The 17,500-nt window shown below is 50.4% G+C and overlaps 2 protein-coding genes across 2 annotated transcripts in view; one reads left to right on the top strand and one right to left on the bottom strand.

Annotated features, from left to right (window-relative positions):
• SSBP3 (single stranded DNA binding protein 3) overlaps positions 1-8,405 on the top strand; it is a gene marked incomplete at its 5' end in the record, with an annotated part of 53,141 nt that extends 44,736 nt beyond the window's left edge. The window contains 11 exons of the mRNA XM_017733535.1: positions 1,697-1,763; positions 1,871-1,947; positions 4,766-4,830; positions 4,930-4,978; positions 5,206-5,241; positions 5,429-5,483; positions 5,974-6,044; positions 6,776-6,854; positions 7,051-7,079; positions 7,267-7,368; positions 7,919-8,405. Coding sequence (XP_017589024.1) covers positions 1,697-1,763; positions 1,871-1,947; positions 4,766-4,830; positions 4,930-4,978; positions 5,206-5,241; positions 5,429-5,483; positions 5,974-6,044; positions 6,776-6,854; positions 7,051-7,079; positions 7,267-7,368; positions 7,919-7,948 — 660 coding nt within the window. The remainder of the gene's footprint in view (positions 1-1,696; positions 1,764-1,870; positions 1,948-4,765; positions 4,831-4,929; positions 4,979-5,205; positions 5,242-5,428; positions 5,484-5,973; positions 6,045-6,775; positions 6,855-7,050; positions 7,080-7,266; positions 7,369-7,918) is intronic.
• A 5,404-nt stretch (positions 8,406-13,809) lies between these two features.
• The window catches only part of MRPL37 (mitochondrial ribosomal protein L37), a 4,757-nt gene continuing 1,066 nt past the window's right edge, over positions 13,810-17,500 (bottom strand). Inside the window, exons 2-8 of the mRNA XM_008633101.2 lie at positions 17,398-17,500; positions 16,990-17,173; positions 16,405-16,520; positions 15,725-15,910; positions 15,274-15,431; positions 14,601-14,804; positions 13,810-14,033 (exon numbers count right to left, since the gene is read on the bottom strand). Coding sequence (XP_008631323.1) covers positions 13,956-14,033; positions 14,601-14,804; positions 15,274-15,431; positions 15,725-15,910; positions 16,405-16,520; positions 16,990-17,173; positions 17,398-17,500 — 1,029 coding nt within the window. The 3' untranslated portion in view covers positions 13,810-13,955. The remainder of the gene's footprint in view (positions 14,034-14,600; positions 14,805-15,273; positions 15,432-15,724; positions 15,911-16,404; positions 16,521-16,989; positions 17,174-17,397) is intronic.

Raw genomic sequence — 17,500 nt, 5'->3', positions numbered from 1 at the left:
GCCTGGATTTTCCCTGCAATCGCAGAAAATTAAAGTGATGAAGATAATCCTGCTGCTGGGTTGACCGAGCGTTTAGATCAGCGGCAGGGTCAAGCGAGGCAGGTCACTGCTGAATTTTTTGGGTTGGGTTTATCCTCTTATCCCAGCTTATACAAGGGCAGTTTGTTTCTGGCCTTATGGACTGAGGCTTCCACCCCATGCCTTGCCTGGACGCATGCGTGGCCTTTGGTTAAGGAATTTGTCTCCTTCCCAACGATGCTATGCAGATCCATAGGGTAATGACCAAGCCAGAGGTTATTTGTCACTAAAGGGAAATTAAAGGAAACCTGTAATTCCTTTTAGCAGCAGAGGTGTCTCTGCAAAAATTACCTCGGGAGCTTGTTTTTTGGCTATCAGTGTTATTTTCCTGTAGGTCTAATTAGCAGAAAGAGCAGGATAGTCAGGAAATAGGGTGTACCAGCTTGCTCTGGGTTTGTGCTTCCTGAATTTGAGGCTTGAATCTTTGGAACTTGCTGACTGATAGTCAGACAGCTGAGATGTAGCTGAGAAAAACCCAGAAGGGGCTAATGGAGGACCCCCGTGCCAGGGTGGCTGGAAGAGCTTTCCACCCAGGGCACTGATGGCTGTTCTAACAAGGTATTAATTCACTGCACCTCCTCATGGGTCAGTTTTAACAGGACCCCATCCTGCAGTGGTTCTGGGCTCGTCTTGAGCTCTGCTGGAGGTGAGCACAGCGAACTGAGCAGGCAGGAGAGGCAGGAGAGACTGGTTTGGGGAGGCTGTTCCCACAGCAGGATCAAGCATCCAGGAGTGGGTAAAGTTAATTAGAATGATTTCATTTTATTCCCCCAAACACCACATATAAAGCACATGTTTGTACCTAGGCAGAGCTCAGCAATGTTATGGTCACATCCTGAGGGATAAGAGGAATAAACAGGCAGGCAGGAAGGTCAGGCAGCAGAAGTGTAAATATCCACCTCTGCAACCCCCCTGGTTTATCTTCCTCCTGCTGCCAGCTTCCAGCCTGCAAAAAACTTGGGACTGGGCTGATTCTGCCTCAGCGCAGCCATGTGCACCCAGGGCCTGTGCTGTGCTCCAGCACTGGGATCCTCTGTATTGGCATCCAAGTAAAAAGCAGTGCCGTAGCAAAACTGTTTACAGTTTGCTTCCCTCAGGCAGACAGTATCTGCATTTTTCTTCCTCTTTATCTGTTTGGAGTAGCCTTTGAAGCTTAAATAGCAGCATTGCCCGAGTGGAATGGGAGTCTGGGGAGGGGGAGCATTCAGCTTCCCCTCAGGCTGTGTGGGGGTGGGTCCCAGCCCTGCTCTGCTACACATGGAGCATCTCCCCACCACAGCCAGTGAATCACTGCCTGGTTTGGCCCTGGTGCTGTGTGTTACCAGGGTACCATCCTGCTCCTCACCTTTCCCTGCTGGATTTGGCACCTCTGCCCTGCTCAGCCTGGGTTTTCCCCTGCTTCCCTAAAGTACAAGAGCACGCAGCCTGGCGGGAGGAGAAAACGCTGGCGCCTTGTTTAAGGTTTAGAGGGGGTTTGCAGAAGGATGAGGGAGGCAAACACCTGGAGGCTGTAGCAGTGGGATGTGGGATGCAGAAGGACACAGTGGGATGTGGGATGCAGCAGGATGCAGCAGGATGCAGGATTTATTTTTTTAATCTTGCTCCCTTGCTTTCACAGCCCCCGGGTGCCGTTCCCGGTACACAGCCATTGCTGCCCAATTCGATGGATCCCACGCGACAGCAAGGTAAACCCAGCAGAGGAGGGTCGAGCGCTAATGTTCCTAATCAGCTGTTAATTTGGGACCCAGAGTGGCTGCGGTGCCACGTAACACCCCTGCTTTCCTCCCAACAGGGCACCCTAACATGGGCGGCCCCATGCAAAGGATGAATCCTCCACGAGGGATGGGCCCCATGGGTCCCGGTCCGCAGGTAAGCCCTGTGCCAAAGTGCATCCTACAAACCGTGGGAACAACCTCCTGGGGCTCAGAGGGCTGGGAGTTCCCCCCCCCCAACACACCCTGTCCCCCCATTAGTGTTAATGCGTTTTACATTAGGCTTGCATCTGGAAATCCCTCCTTTTAACAGGAGTGAGGTCTTCAGAGCTCATTAAGGGTATTGCAGCCTCCCTCCTGCCCTTCTGTCAGAGGGGAGGGCACTTAGCTCCGCACCGGAGCAGCCTTTGAGTGCATTACACTGCCTGCCTGGGAAACAGTTACGACCCTAACAGCAGGAAAGGGAAAGGAGGCTTGCATTTGAAATTAATAAATAAAAAGAAATGGCAAAGATCCCTTGAGCAAGGGAATAAGGCTTTCCCCTGCGAGGTTCCCCTCCACCTGCCCCTCCTGCTGCCTGCTTGAGCTCTCTATTTCAGGAAAGGGGAATAAACTCTTGAAATTAAGCAGATCTGGGTTAATACATGCTGTCGTTCCGTTGATTCACTTTATGGAGTGGCTTGTTGTTGACTCACTCCTGTTTGTTCCTTCTATGAGACTTCAAAACCAGATTACCATATTTTGGTTGGAGGTTTATCCTCTCTGCATCGTCGCCTACGTGGAGTTTGTAGCGCGAGGATCAGAGTCTGTCAGGAGACGAGCGGGTGCGCTGGAGTTTTGTTTTGTTTTTCCCCTGGAGACTGTTGAGATAAGTGGATGTTGTGTAAAGAGGGAGTTGTATCATCTCTTTAGCACCAACCTGAGGATGCTGCTTGGGGGTGCTCGGCCATCTCCATCCATCCTAGGATAGGGGACAAAAATCCTGCGCGAGCATCGTTTCGCAGGCAAGCCGTCTCATAGCGCTGCTGCTGTGCTTAAAATCCTCCTTTCCTGGAGGATTACACCCAAAATAAAAAAAGAAAAAATGCATTTTGCTAGCGTGGCCTGCGCCAAAGCGAGTGGCGGCGGCTTGCCCGGGGGAGGCTGCTTCCCACTGCCAGAGCTCGCCGTGAAACTTGGAAGCGGTGAGCGCGCGCTGAGTGCCGCGTGGGATGGCGGCGGCTCTGGGAGCCGGCAGGAGTTGTGAAATGTTCAGAGCTTTATTTTTGACTCCACCGTTCCCTGTGTGTGTACACTGGGGAGAGGTTTTTTAAGAGGCAGCCTTTCCCTGGAGAAGCGCTGGGCTTCCCAATCTGGCACCCGCAGGCGCTGCCTCCCCGCAGCCATCCAGGAATCAGCGCCTGCGCAGGCAGCCACCAAAAATACCGACCCAGACCCAGCAGCCCCTCACACCTTGTGTGCCCAGGGCTTGTTTACCTTTAAGTTTTGCATTGGGACCTTCCTAAATACTGCTCAGACAATTCCAGAGGGCTGCAGAACATCCAGCCAGGACATCCCGGCGTCCTGACAGCAGCTCCTTATTACACAGCAGTGATGAATCATCCCTTTCAGCTGATTGCCGCTGCCTTTTTCCCTTTAAGAGTCCCATTTGTAGCTCTGCAGAAGCCAGGACAGGGTTTGCCAGCACCGATATGAAGAGGGTTTGTAGCTCTGTGGGTTTTGGCGGTGCCTTGCCCAGGTCGCTCAGCACAGCTGCGTTCCCTCCCCACCCTCCCTGAGCATCTTTCAGCTGGCTTCGTTTTCCAGCCTTTCAACTCCAATTAAAAATGCTGAGCCCTTTTTTTTTTTTTAAAACAAGGGGCTTGATGCTGCTATTCAGTGTAAATGGCTGAATTTTCAATCAATTAAGGACTTGCTGGTAATTTGTTTGGGGAAAACCCTTTTCTGCCTTTTCAAAACAAACTTTGGTGATGCCCTCAGCAGGGCACCATGCACTGGTGCATCCGTAAATCCAGGTAAAAATTGACAGCACTAAAGCATTGAACTTAAAATCCATCTTGGAGCACTCCAAGGGGCTGGGGTGTAGGAAGTGGCCAGCCATCCCTCCTCCTGCTGTAGCAGTTTTTTCTTTAAATGGCAGAAATACAATCCAAAAAGATGCATTACAGAGAGGGAGGTGGGAGGGGAAGAGCGGCAGCGTGACCTAAATCCGGCTGCACGTCGCCTGGAGGGCACAGGGAGCAAAGCACAGACCAAATGGAGCGCGGCATTCGGGGGATTCCTCTTCCTCCTCTGCCTTGGGCTTGGCTTTGTACTAGAGCTGGTTTTAGGAGAGGAGGCATGCAGATCTGAGGCTCCTGGTCCCAGCTGGAGGCTAAGCCAGGGAGGAATAAGGCAGGAGAGGAGGCCCAGGGGGCTGCCTGTCCTCGCCCACTCCCCGCGGCTGCAGACCCGCTCCAGGGGATGGAGCAGAGAGCTGGGGAGCAACAGAAAAACAAGCCTGGCTTGGTTTTCCCTACTCCAGCAGCCATCCAGGGAGCAAGGAGTGCTCCATCTTGGGGGGAGCTCATGCAGACTTTCCTCATCCTTACACTGCAGCAGGAACCTTCCAAGTGGTGCCTTTTCTCCTCCTGCCCCTGTTTTCTCCTGCACAGAGGGAAAAATCCAAAAGGCTGTTGCTGGGGACTGTGAACAGAATTGTCTCCCAGAGCTGGGAGGGGGATGTTTTCCCTCCACAAAGAGCGAGGAGGGGGAACTTTGGGGCTCTGCCTGGATCCCATCCATATTCAGCTGCCTAGTTTTTTGTGAACACGATTGCCTCTTAGGCTTATCGTCATTAATTTGTTTTTTAAAGCTCATTTTTGCACACAGACACGCTTGGGTTTTTGTTTGTTTATTGGCCTTTTTTCCCCTTTCTCTCATCTCTCTGGTGTCCCTTCCCGTTGCGGTAGACTGACCCTTGGTTATCGTTGCAGAACTACGGCAGCGGCATGAGACCTCCACCCAACTCCCTAGGTCCTGGCATGCCTGGAATTAACATGTAAGGCAATCCCTGTGCCGGGAGGTTGGACCGCTGGCTCGGGGCTGTTTGGAGGAAAGCACAACATTTATTTTTTCCCCTGTTTAATTCTGTCCCCAGGGGGCCGGGCGCTGGTAGACCGTGGCCGAACCCCAGCAGTGCTAACTCAGTGAGTGTCTTGGGGCAAGAGCTGGGTTGGTTGGGAAGTGTCCTGCAAACGGGATCATTCCCCGTTAGCTGAGTCCTGCTAATGACAGTGGGGTTCCCCAGACTCTTTTAGGCTGCTGGGACTCCCATCGTGGCCAGGCTGAGGGGGCACTGGGGGTTTTGGCTGTGCCCTGCTGGGACCCAGCCTGTGGGACCCCCCATGGCTGAATCTCTCTCTTGTCCTTACAGATCCCATATTCTTCTTCATCGCCTGGTACATATGTGGTGAGTCCTCCTGCCCCAGCTGTCTGTCCTTTTGTCAGGAGTTCGCGTGGTCCTGGGGGGGAATCAGTGCCATGGGAGGTGACTGGGCCTGGGTTTGGCGGGGTGGGAGTTGGGGGAGGTGTTTGAAAACATGGAAAGGTGGGCAATGCTCATGTTTGCACATCTGATGCCGGCTTTGTCTCCGCAGGGTCCGCCCGGTGGCGGTGGCCCTCCAGGGACACCCATCATGCCCAGCCCTGCAGGTATGAGCCCCCTGAGACCCCCCCCTCTCTCCAGGGCCAGTCCTCCCAGGCTCCTGCCCCTTCCCATGCCAGGAAACTCACATCCCTGGGGTTGTACTGCTGAGCACAGGTGATCCCTGCCCTATTGGTAATGACCAATTTTTGTGGCTTTTGGCTTTCTGGGAAGTGAGTGGCATGGGCTGCTTGGCTTTGGGATGGCATTTGGGGATGTTCCTACATCCGCCTATGGATCTGGATGCTGTGGGGCTCAGGAAGGTGAGGAATTACCTCCCCACCCTTCCCAGCCAGGAGTTGAATTATTTTTCACAGTTGAATTTCTGTGATTAAAAACTTTGTGGATCTTCATTAAATACAAATTAGCCAGAAAATGGTGGTAGTTAGAGGGAATTTTGGGTGATAAAATACAAAAGAATGAGTTCAAGTGGCATGAGTTTGTTTTAATTAAGAAATGAATTAATCACCCGACTTACTGGGCTTCACTGTTCCACAGATTCAACAAATTCAAGTGACAACATCTACACAATGATTAATCCAGTACCGCCCGCAGGCAGTCGATCGAATGTAAGTCTGCTTTCTAATAATTTACATATCAGATACCATAACAAATCATAATTAACTTCATCAGTTGAGAGTAAAGCAGTTTAATTGATTTCAGCCATTTGTTACAAAACAGAAATAAAACAAACCATCAAAAAGCGATTAACTCTTGGGCGACTTTGTTAATTTTTTATGCTTATTAAGAGAGCGGCAGTCCTGCTGCTCCGGCCGAGGTGCTGGGTTTTGTGGGATATGGGCAACCTTAAATCCTGTGGAATGCTGGTTGGAGGGAGCCCTCTGTGCTGCCATGGCTCTGGGTCTGCCATCCAGCCGGATTTTAGAGCCGAACCCACAGGACCATGAGCCCCGCAGCCTTTGGGGGGTGATACAGCCCCAAGTCATGTCAGGGAATGTTTGGATTGGATATTAGGAAAATTTTTTTCATGGAAAGAGTTGCTGAGCATTGGAATGTGCTACCCAGGGCCGTGGTGGAGTCACCATCCCTGGAAGTGTCCAAGAAATGTGTGGATCTGGCATTTCAGAATATGGTTTAGTGGTGGTGCTGAGTTGACTGTTAGACTTGGTGATCTCAAGGGACTTTTGCAGCCTTAACAGTCAGTCATTCTGTGATATGCCCCTCCTTGCCCTGCTCCAGAGGGATGGCTGGGGCAGGGACAGTCCTCAGGAGCCACCGTGGCAGCTGCTTGGGGTTGTTTCGTGGCTGATTCTGGTTTTGTTACCTTTTTCTTCCGCAGTTCCCGATGGGCCCCGGCTCTGACGGCCCCATGGGCGGCATGGGCGGGATGGAGCCCCATCACATGAACGGATCGTTAGGTGAGCCACGGTGATCCTTCATGCCCTGGGAACACTGGCAGAGCATCGCAGTGCCTGCTCCCATCCCGGGGTCAGCCCCCAGTTTGCAGCAATGCTCAAAGCAGAGCCTTTGGGTGGAAATCAGTGAGGGTGTGAGGGGCACAGGGCCATGGCTGCAGGCCCAGTAAGGCTCTTCTCCTTTCTCTCCCCTGTGCAGGGTCAGGAGACATAGATGGACTTCCAAAAGTAAGTGGGGTTGCAGGGTGGGTGTGTGGGCTCTCCCCTTTCCTCAGCACTGGGGTGCTGCTGTGACCCTGATGGATGGGGACACAGGGAATGTGACTGGGGTGGGCAGGGCTGTGTCCTACCCCCGTGGCGTTTCAGGGGGGCGGCGTGGGGACCTGCTCACCACCTCCCCTCCTGTCTCCCACAGAATTCTCCAAACAACATAAGTGGCATTAGCAATCCCCCGGGCACTCCAAGAGACGACGGGGAGCTGGGAGGCAACTTTCTCCATTCCTTCCAAAATGACAATGTGAGTGAGTGCCTGCCTGGGGACAGGGAGACAGTCCCGAGGTGTCCCGGCACGGGGATGGGTGGGCTTGGACCTGGATTATGCCGTGTGTGAGCTGCTCCAGGGCAGAAAAATGGGCAGGAGGGAATAGGCCAGTGGGTGGAAGTCTGGGGTCTGTGCTGGGACAGGGCTGTACCTGGTGTAGGGGGGAGGATCTGCAGGGTGGAGAGGAGCCCCAGTGCAGCCTGGCTGATTCGAGGCTCCGTGGGTGGCTGCAGACATCCCTCCTCTTCTCCCTCTATTAGCAGCATATACACATGTGCATGTTAATTATTTGTTTTAAATTGCATCTCACCCCATACTGTTCTGCTGATTTTCTTCCCGGAAAAGCAAGTTACAGCACAGATTAGGCCCTGATAAATTGGAGTCTCCAGCATATCCTCTCTTCCTGGTTTATTAGATCCAATTAGGTTGCTGTGTAGTTGTCATCAGCCTCCTTTTGCATCCCCCTCTTCGATGTCCGGGGGTCTGACCCGTCTGGTTTCTCACCGTGGCTCTGTCTCTCTTGCAGTATTCCCCCAGCATGACGATGAGTGTGTGATTTCCCTCCCCCTCCTCCTCTCCAGGATCAAGAGAGTCAGCTGCCGTTCGGAGGATCTCAACGAATTATGCAAGAAGAAGAAGAAGAAGAAGCTAGGTGTATGGGCAGGGACACGTGTGGCGGGGGCCAAAACCCCAGGTTTAGTTTCATGCAATAAAAAGGCTGAACTTTTTATTCCATAAAACATGAAGGACAAAACTTAAAATATTTCAAGACATGACAAGACCCTTCTTTGTGCAGAAGGGTTTATATATGTACATGACACTTCTTTTTGGAAACAAACGGAAGCCTCTAGCACCCAACTCCGATCTCTTTGCTTTGTTCTTTTAAATAAAGACAGAAACCGAACCTGTTGTATGTTTGTGCCGTGCGACACCAGGAAGCTAGTCTAGATATGAAATCATGTTGTCTCTGTTGTAGTCATTTTTTTAAATAAACTGGACAGTTTACAATGGTGGTTTTCGTTCAGAAGGCCTGTTTTTCTTTTTTTTGTTGTTTTTCTTTTTTTTTCTTTTTTTGTTTTGGGGGGGTTTTTTTGTTCGTTTGCAGCACAACGCTTCCTCCTCCAGTTAACAAGATCTGCTTTGGGGAAGAGACTCCACCACCTCGTTATAAACTTGTTAACGCAGGTGACCCCTTCTAGGATCACATCCTCGAATGAATCGTGATCTTGCTCTCTGTGACTGTGGCATGCACTGTGTTAGTCTTTCCCCCCCTCTGAGTACAAGAAGAAATCTCTTGTCCCTCCCTTCCCCAGAGTCCTTCAGCTGGTTCACTACAAAAATCGATTTTTTTAGGGGGAGGGTGGGAGGGGATTCTTTTCTTTAGAGATGTGCTCTTGTCAGGATTTCACTTATCTATAATTTGGAACTGGATGGAGATATTTTTTAAAGAATTCTTGTTGTTAAAATGTAACCTTGCTATTCTGTAGGCTCGCTCTGTAATAAGAAAATAAAAATTAATGGCAAGCATCGAAGGCCCTTCCTTCTGGTGGGAGAGGAAGGGACGAGCCAAGGCGGCGGGTTGGGATCTCTGTACATGACACTATCCTGTAGTTTGGTCTTTGTTTTTCTCCAGCTCCCATTTCTGCTCCATGTATATCATATTCTGTAAAATATTCTCTCCCTTGGATTTGACCTTTGTGCGGATTATTGAAAGCATTGTATCTTGTTTCAGTGTTTTTTCTTACCTTGTAGTCTGGTTCGAAAATTACCGAGAGGGGAAAAAAAAATAATTATTATACATTGTAGTTTGTGTACGATATTTGTTGATAATGTTTTATTAAAGGGATGTCTTTTTTCCGCACCCCTTCATTGAAATGTTTTTGGGGGACATTTGGCTTGTTTTTATTATTCTGACTGCAAGACATGAGATGACAAAACATTTTTTTTTAGTGTGTAATACCAATAATTTTTTTTTAACGTTTGCCTTCTTTTTCCTAGGCCATTTTCATTGTACTTTACCTGTAGAAAGTCGGGAGGGGTGGGTGGGATGAGGGGTCTGAGGGTGTCAGTCTCATAGTTACAGCCAGGTTAATATTTTCCAAGTAACTGAATGCAGATTTGTTGCATTGCATACCCAGGGGCTCCCCAAGGGGTCAACTTTTTACCTTTTCCACTTTTTCATCTTGTTCAGGTTTTGGGGGGGTTTTTCCTTTTTTTTTTTTTTTTAATTTTTTGTTCTGACGTGAGGAAATGAAAGGACCGGTTTTAATGTATTTTAAAATGAATAGCTAAATTATTGTCTTCATTGGTATGGGATGGTTTTTTGAATGAAATGGTTCCCCCCCGTCTCCCCCTTCCCCTGCTGTAATAAATATCAACATAAACATTTGATTTCGGTGCTCTGCAGTTTGTTCCTGGTGTTTGCTGCCAGACCCAGGGTGGGAGTTGGGTATTTTTTTCCAACCTTTTATCGAGGACCAAACCCCAGATTTGGGGTATGGGAGCAGAGGTGATGCAGAGCTGAGAAGGTGGTGTTTGGGGGGGCTGGCTGAGGCTGGAAATTCAAAATCCCAAAGGGATTTGGGGGCAGTTCAGGACCTGGGTGAAGGTTAACAGTGCCTGCTTGTTTCTTGGAATTTTTTTTTTTTTTAAGCATTTTGAAAATTTAGCCTAGAAAATGGTCAGTGTTGTCTGCATCAGGCTGAGGATGTGCTGGCCGGACCCTTGCCCTCCCCACACCCAGCCCACCAGGCTGCAGGCAGAGAGGGGTGTTTTAGGGGCTAAAAAGGGTTTGTTTTTTTTTCTCTTGTGTGCTGTTTCCCAGGCTTTGCTCATTAGAGGCTGGAGGAGTTGGGATGCCAGCGTGGCGATGGAGGCTGGTCTCCCCTGCAGCAGCTCCCTGGGACAGGAGCTGGGTCCTGCTACCTCCCGTTGCCAGACTGCTGCACTGCTGGGAGGTAAGAAGGAGAGGGGAAGACATGAGCGTTGTTTTCAAATATATAAATATTGGGCTTGCAATGGGGTCTGTGACCCCCTCCTTGGGCAAGAGCTGCAGTGCTGGGTGGGTGTGTGCACCACTGCAGGATCAAAGCTCCAGGAGCTACTGGGGATGGAGAAATGCAGGCAACCCAACCTGCTTCCCCAATGGGCAGCATCAGAGGCTGCTGCAGCATTTGGGGAAAGACTGGGGATTTTTAGGCCTTTGGTGGTTGCGAGTGCCAGGTGCCTGAAACGCTCCCGGCAGCTGCTGTGTGAGACTTGTTCTCTCCCTTTGACTAGTTGGGGCAGGACGTGGCTGGCTGTGAGCCCTCTCCCTCCTTGTGGGGAGTTTCAGGCGTGGGCTGTGGGCTCGGGGGGCTGTGAGCCGTCCTGGAGCTCTGCTGCTCCTGGGGAATGCTCCCACCTGGCACTGGCACCCGCGGCCACGTCACTGCTGGAATTCCAGCAGCCAGCGCTGTGTGGTTGCGGGCGCTCGAGGAGCAGAAGGGCGAGGGGACAATGCACTGGATGGCTGCTGGGTTTGGGAACCACCATCGTGCCTGCTGAGCCCGTCAGCAGAGGAGCAGGGTGTGTTTGCACCCTTTGCTGCCCGGGCAGGTTTGCTTCCAGGGTAATGCCACTGATGTCCATGTGCAGGGCCCACAGCCGTGCCCCAGTGTGGATTTTGGTCCAGGCAATCACGTCCCCCTGTGCTTTGCAGAAAGTAGAGTGTGAGCATTGTCCATCACTTGGAATCATGACCCCTGAGGGGTTGAGGCCAATGAGGAAATCCTGCCCTCACAAATCCTGGGGGCCATCCCTGCCAACCCGGGCCTTGCTCAGCTGCCCAGAGCTTGCACTGCTGCCTGTTGCGCTTTTTATTGCAGGGCATAGAAAAGTCCTTCCTGTTGGTTCTTAAGGGTTACAGGCTGGTATTATTAACTATCTCCATGAAACTGCCGAGTTCCCTCCTCGAAACATCTCCTGAGCCCAGCCTCAGGGATAATTGTCTCCCCCATTAGTTTTCATTAAATTAAATGCAGGAGGAGGATCTGAACAACCAGGGGCTTTGGGCTGAGTACAGTGTGTACTTGCTGGCATGATGCGTGCAGTCTGTGGAACTGGATTTTGCAATGGGAGTGGTTCAGGGGGAGGGAGCATGGAGTGGTGGAGAGCTCTCCTGTGAGCAGGCCGGCTTCTCTGGGTCCTGGAGAGCTCTCCTGTGGGCAGAGCTCTCTGCCAGGCTCCTCTGCCTCCTTATCTCGGGCTCCTGCCATCCCATTCTTGCATGTTCTGCTTCCCCGGCTGCCATTCATGAAAAGTTAATGCCTGGCCCTGGTCCGTGCTGAGGTAACGCCATTCGTCTGCTGACAAGCCTTTATAACTTATTGATGCCAACCCAGATGTGCTTCTGTGACCCATTGTTGGGCTCCCCATCCCACCTCCCTCAGCTGGGCTGATTCCAGCAAGCCACACTGGAGGAACTGGGAGAGCCGAGCCATGCAGAGTGCTTGGGAAGCACAGCAGGACACCACGGACAGCTGGTAGGGGCTGCCTGGTTCCTGGACCACGACAGGCCAACCTGAGCATCTGTGCCAGGTGCCAAGCTGGGAGCTCCACTCTCCCCCACCTTGAGCTCCCCTCCAGACCCTCAGAGGAGCATTCCCTGCAGGAGGATCAGATGCTCCTTCCAGCGACACGAGAGTACCACTTGCCCCCTGCCTCAGGTGAGAGTGGCTGTGCCCGAGCAAAGCAGGGACGTGGTCTCACATGCTTGTCGTGTGAGATCCCCTCACCTCTAGTGGCTTCCTGATGCCTCACACAACCCCAGAAGCCTTGTTTCCCTGCTGACCATCCCATGTCGCGCTGCTTCCACTGTTTTTCAAAACTCCCTTTGCTCTGCCTTCATCCATCCCTCCCTGTGCTTGTGCTTTGTCTCAGCTCAGCTTGGACACAGCAGGATTCCAGCTTCCCTCGTTCTCTCCTCTTCAGCTGCATGCCCTGACAGAGATGTCTTTGTTGCGAGGTAAAAGCAGCTGAAGGGACACTACCTCTTCCAGACAGACCATCCCCACAAGTTCCCACATCTACTAGAAGCGCATGAGGTGTTCCACCTCTACACAACCCCTCCCCACCACAGCCGCTATTCCAGTACGCTTCCTCAGGAAAATTCTCTCCTCAGGAATGCTAATGGGCAGCTGGCTGCCCTACAGGGCTTCCTCCCTAGGACGGGTAATGACCCGAAGCTGGAAGAGCAAAAGGATGTCAAGTAGGGTCTGTGTGACACAGCAGGGAGCCAACAGTCCGAGAAAGAAACACCCACTGCTTGTGACAGGCTCCAGAGAGCACAGCTCTGTTAAAATGTATTCCCAAACACCTGGGTGCAAATCACAGACCTGAGCAGATCTACTCCGACGAGCTGAATTCGGCATCCCTGGAGCAAGCAGGATTAAGATGATGCAGAGCAATGCAACACTTAGGAGGTTATTTCTCTTTCAAGCACTCCTCCTAACTATGGAGGGATTTGTTGATTTAGCTTGCAGCCACTGCATCCCAATTTACAGGGTGCAATTGTTGATCTCAAATGTGACTGGTGCATGTTCCTGAAACCTGCGGAGTGGAGCTGCCTCATGGACTGGAGCTGGAACACACAACTGGGGTGTTCATCCAGGCAGCCAGAGATCACAAAGCACAGACCAGCCTCTGACACAAGACGCTGAAGTGAGATGAATTTCTTGGAAATGTGCTCTTCCACACCTTAAAATAGCACAGGCTGTCCTCTTCCTTCCCATGTGCTGGAGGGTATCAGAACTGCAAAACATTCTACATTTGGCTGCAGCTAATTTAGCTTTCATACAAAACCCACACTAATCCCCCCATGTTAAAAAGAATACGCTTCCTGCTCAGTTAACTCTGTGTGGCAGGAAGAAATTCTTCCTTTGTATTTTTAGCAGCAAATACCAGCTACAGGCACCAAAGTTTCCCGCTACATTCTACACCACTTTCCCCAAATGCACAGGTCTCTTCATCCAGGATTGGGGGATAAAAGGACTGTGGTTCTACAGATCCAACAAAGCAATCCCTCCGATTAAGTGCTTTGGGAACTAAGCACAGGGCAGCACGACGCATCCCACAGCAGCCAGGAGTAAAACAAAGTCAAAGCCAGGCAGAATGAAAAAGGCTCGTGGCTCAGGCTTTCCCCTTGAAGCTTTTTAAGTCTCTTCTGCATTCAGAGGGACTCAAAGCAACCTCGGGAATAGGTTTGAGTCTGGCTCTGTGCAGATGCACACTGAGAGCAGAGCCTGCGCAGAGGAATAATGACTGGCTTATGTTCTTCCCAGGCAATGGAGGAAGAGTGCAGGATGATGCATCTGATGACTTCTCTTAACCCAAATCCAGAGGTGAGCCCCTAAAATGAAAGAGTTTCTTCATGCACTATTTAGTTTTAAAAAAATTTTTACTTTCAGTAACAATATAATTTATTTTTTAAAGTAAATTAATCCACCTTTCTTTAATTATACGACAGTTCTGGCAAAGGGAAGCAGCAGGTACAGTTGGTGAAGTATTTTCATTTGAGCTGAATTTCACACAGTTCCATGCAGATATAGTGCCAGAAACTTCTTGAATGTGTCTGGCTGAAAGCCAGAAATTCCAGCGGGCTTCTGCAGAGAAAAAGACACGGATGCTCAGTTTGCAGTGAAGTGATTAATGTAGACAAACAACGGCTTTAAACATGCTTGAATAAGACTTTCAGGCATGGCAGCTTCCAAATCATGCTCTCCCTCCCCAGAAGGGTTTGCGTGGGGGTACTTCCACTGGTGCCAGTCTCAGAGGGCAGCGCCCCTTTGCCCATCAGTGAGATGCCCTCCCAGTATAACCAGTACTGGCAGTCCTGTGCTCTATTTACTCCCCAGCAAGGCTGATGGTCGCATGTGAGCGCTCCCTTCATCAGAGCTGGTTTTAAACAAGCACATTACGAGATGGTGGATTACAGCTGGGGATATCTATATGCTGGAGTTCACGTTAAGCTTGGCATGTGGCACATCAGCACTACAAATACTCAGGAACTGGTCCCCTCAGAAACACCTGCTCAGGTAAAAATGAGGCAAATGCCCACTTCAGGTCCCTCCAGCTGGTTTAAAACCTGCTGCAGCTCTGTGCCAGCTCCCAGACCCCCAGCTGAGGTGAAAGGGCAGCATTTCTATGACCATTTCCCAAGTTTTCCTTACCGTAACAACTCTCTTCTTGACTTCTGGGACACACTGGGCTTTCTCATACAGGTTCTGATCAGAGTCAATCCAGACTAGATTTTTCACACCATCACTAGAGACAAGGTCTGTTGTATTTAACTGGAACACCATGAACTGGAAGAGCTGGCCATCTGTGCCAATGCTTTGCACCACTACTGGCTGCTCCAAAACCCTGGGATCACTCTAGGAAAAGAAGGGGCATGTGGGGGAGAATGTTTTAAAAGCTAGTTACAACAGAAATTGTGTAAGTATTTGCTGATTCTGCATCTTTGGGTTGGTTTAAAGCCAGGATTTAAATAAATATATTGTTACCTTGCCCAGAAAATTACCCTAGTCAAACAAGTTTTGAATGTAGATTTTGTATTTTAATTAAAATGCCTCCTTCAGCCAGCAATGAAGTGTCAATTTACATACTGAGCTGTGGGATGGGTTAGAGTTTTACAGCTGAACTCACCCCCTGGTTCCTGCCCACGCCACCCCGGTGCGTGTTACATCACAAACACGCTGAGCGGTGGATTTCTGAAGGTTGGGTTTTGACCTCTGGACAGGGAAGCCTGGATGTGACAACTACTGTGAGGGGCTTTCAGGCCCCTCTCCACTGGCTGCAGCACTAGAGGAAGAAGAGAGGCCCAGCACGGCCTCCCATACGTACCCCGTGGAGCGCCTTGGCCTTGGCCAGCGCGTTGCCAAAAGCAAACATCAGCATTTTAGCACGGAGCTGTTCTGGTCTGAACCTGTCGGTGCGAACGTTGGCCGACTCCAGGAAGAACAGGGTGTGAGGATGAGAGTAAGGATAACCATCTGCAAAACCTAAAGGGCATGTAATCATGTCAGAAACCGCTCAGGAAGACACTACGCAGCCAAGGTTTTCTCCCATTATCTTCAGGAACTGCTCAAGTAGTTTGCTGGGGTTTAAGTTCTTCTCCTCGGTCCTGCTTAGGCAAGAGTGTACTCACCACAGGTCTGGAGCACTTGCACTGCAAACCTGTGCCCATTCCTCTGTCCCTTCATTCCCACACACTCCCTACTCTCAGCTGCCCCCCAGAAGGACAAGGGCCCCAGGTTAACCTGTACACAGACAGATAATTATGATCAACACTGACCTGTATCATTGAGCTCTTTGTACACATTCACCTCCTGAAGATCGATTGTAGGTGCAATGGGATAGAAGGTCTCCAGAACATGTTCTTTGGTGGCCAGTATCTCCTCCTTGGAGGCTACTGGTGGTATTGGGGTCATAGAGTTCATGAGTATTCCACTCAGGCCACGGACCTGAAGGAGGATGGATTCTGGGGAGGGAAATTAGGCTACAGTCAAACACTGGTGAAATAACATTAGGGAAAGTTGTAAATACATTTGCTTCTCTGCAAGTCTGTTCTGCAAGGCTCACTCTCTCCCCCTCACCTCCAAACCCATTTTAAATAGTAGCTCAGCTATAGGTTCTTCTTCTAAAATGCCAGTGTTAATTGCTAGGGTTCTTAACTAAACATCCTTAGAAAAACAACAGCAGTGATTTAGGACACACGAAAATAAACAATCAGGCCTGAGACAATGGTTCCCTTCTGCCACCATCTTGTCAATATTGATTAACACCTAATAATCTCCTCAGAGACAGCATCCTGCCATCATCCAAGGCTGCCCATGCCAACAGTACTATCGAAACCAGAATCACCTGGCTCCAGAAATTGTTTAATTTTCTCCAAGCCCTCAGCCTTAAAGCCAGGAGCTTTGCTACCCCTCTTATCTTACAGAGCTAAATTCTTCCACCACGGCAGCAACTGACCTCTTTCCCACGTAGCTGCTATCCTGCAGTTTCTAGCCAACATCCTTTTACTCAGAGAAGGATACTTCCCAGACATTAACCGGCATATATGCATCAGGTTTTCAAACAGCACTGGGCTGTAAAATGAGAAAAGAAACAGTTACATAAAAATGAGATCATAATAGCAGGCAGATGCTTCTGGGGCGCAAATGCTGTAAAATTACTGTATGTAAAACATATGATGGCATAACACTCCCAAACAGTTAACAGAGATTGCAGATCGGTATCACACACACCAGTCCTGTTTTAAGTTGGCAGAGGTAATGCTTACAATTATTTTAAAAACTGATATTCTGCATCAGCTAGAAGTAGATCTTGAGTTGAAACGGAGACATTGGCCTGAAAGAAGCTTTAATCTAGTGTAGTGTTTATGCCAGTACTACTGTCAATATTCAGAATTGGGTTTTATTTGATGCTTTGGTTGTTGGGTTTTTTGTCTGACAATCTGACGCAAAGGGTCTTGCACAGCAGACCCTCTTTCAACAACAGACCTATGTATGAATTTCTTTGTAGCGTTTAAAACCTCCCCTACAGCTGAGGACTCACCAATATTGTTCCCTCCTGGGAGCAACTTCTGCCGTGTCCCAGAGCCGCGCGTGGGACACCGCGTGTTTCGCCCTCTCCTCGAGCTCCTGGAGCCCGTGTACCGGGTCATCCACAATGCCCTGCACGGCTGGGGGCAAACCTTCCACCAGCTTCGTCTTGGTGAGCCACTGCGCCTGCCGCACTCCTGGAAACAAAACCCAACACGATCTATCACAGGTGACAGAGGTGATCCTCAAGGCTCCTTTCCAACCCAAGCCATTCTATATGTTATGCCTGGCAGCTCATGGGGCTGGGCAGGCTCTTCACAGCCCGTGTTTTACACTCTGTGCGAGGAGAACCCTTGGCAGGCAGAGAAGGGCAAGTGTCTGGGAAGGGGCAGCGCTGCGGACAGCGCGGGGTGTGTGGTACCTTCCAGCATGCGGACACCCTGATGGCAGATGTAGCACCCGCGCTCCTTGTACAGCGGCATCTCCTCGTAGCGCGGCCCCGGCGAGTGCCAGGGGTCACGCCA

The sequence above is a fragment of the Corvus brachyrhynchos genome, unplaced genomic scaffold, assembly GCF_000691975.1.
Source record: "Corvus brachyrhynchos isolate BGI_N302 unplaced genomic scaffold, ASM69197v1 scaffold34, whole genome shotgun sequence".
Taxonomy (NCBI): domain Eukaryota; kingdom Metazoa; phylum Chordata; class Aves; order Passeriformes; family Corvidae; genus Corvus; species Corvus brachyrhynchos.
Note: the sequence above shows the minus strand (reverse complement) of the source record. Positions and strands in the feature narration are given on the sequence as shown.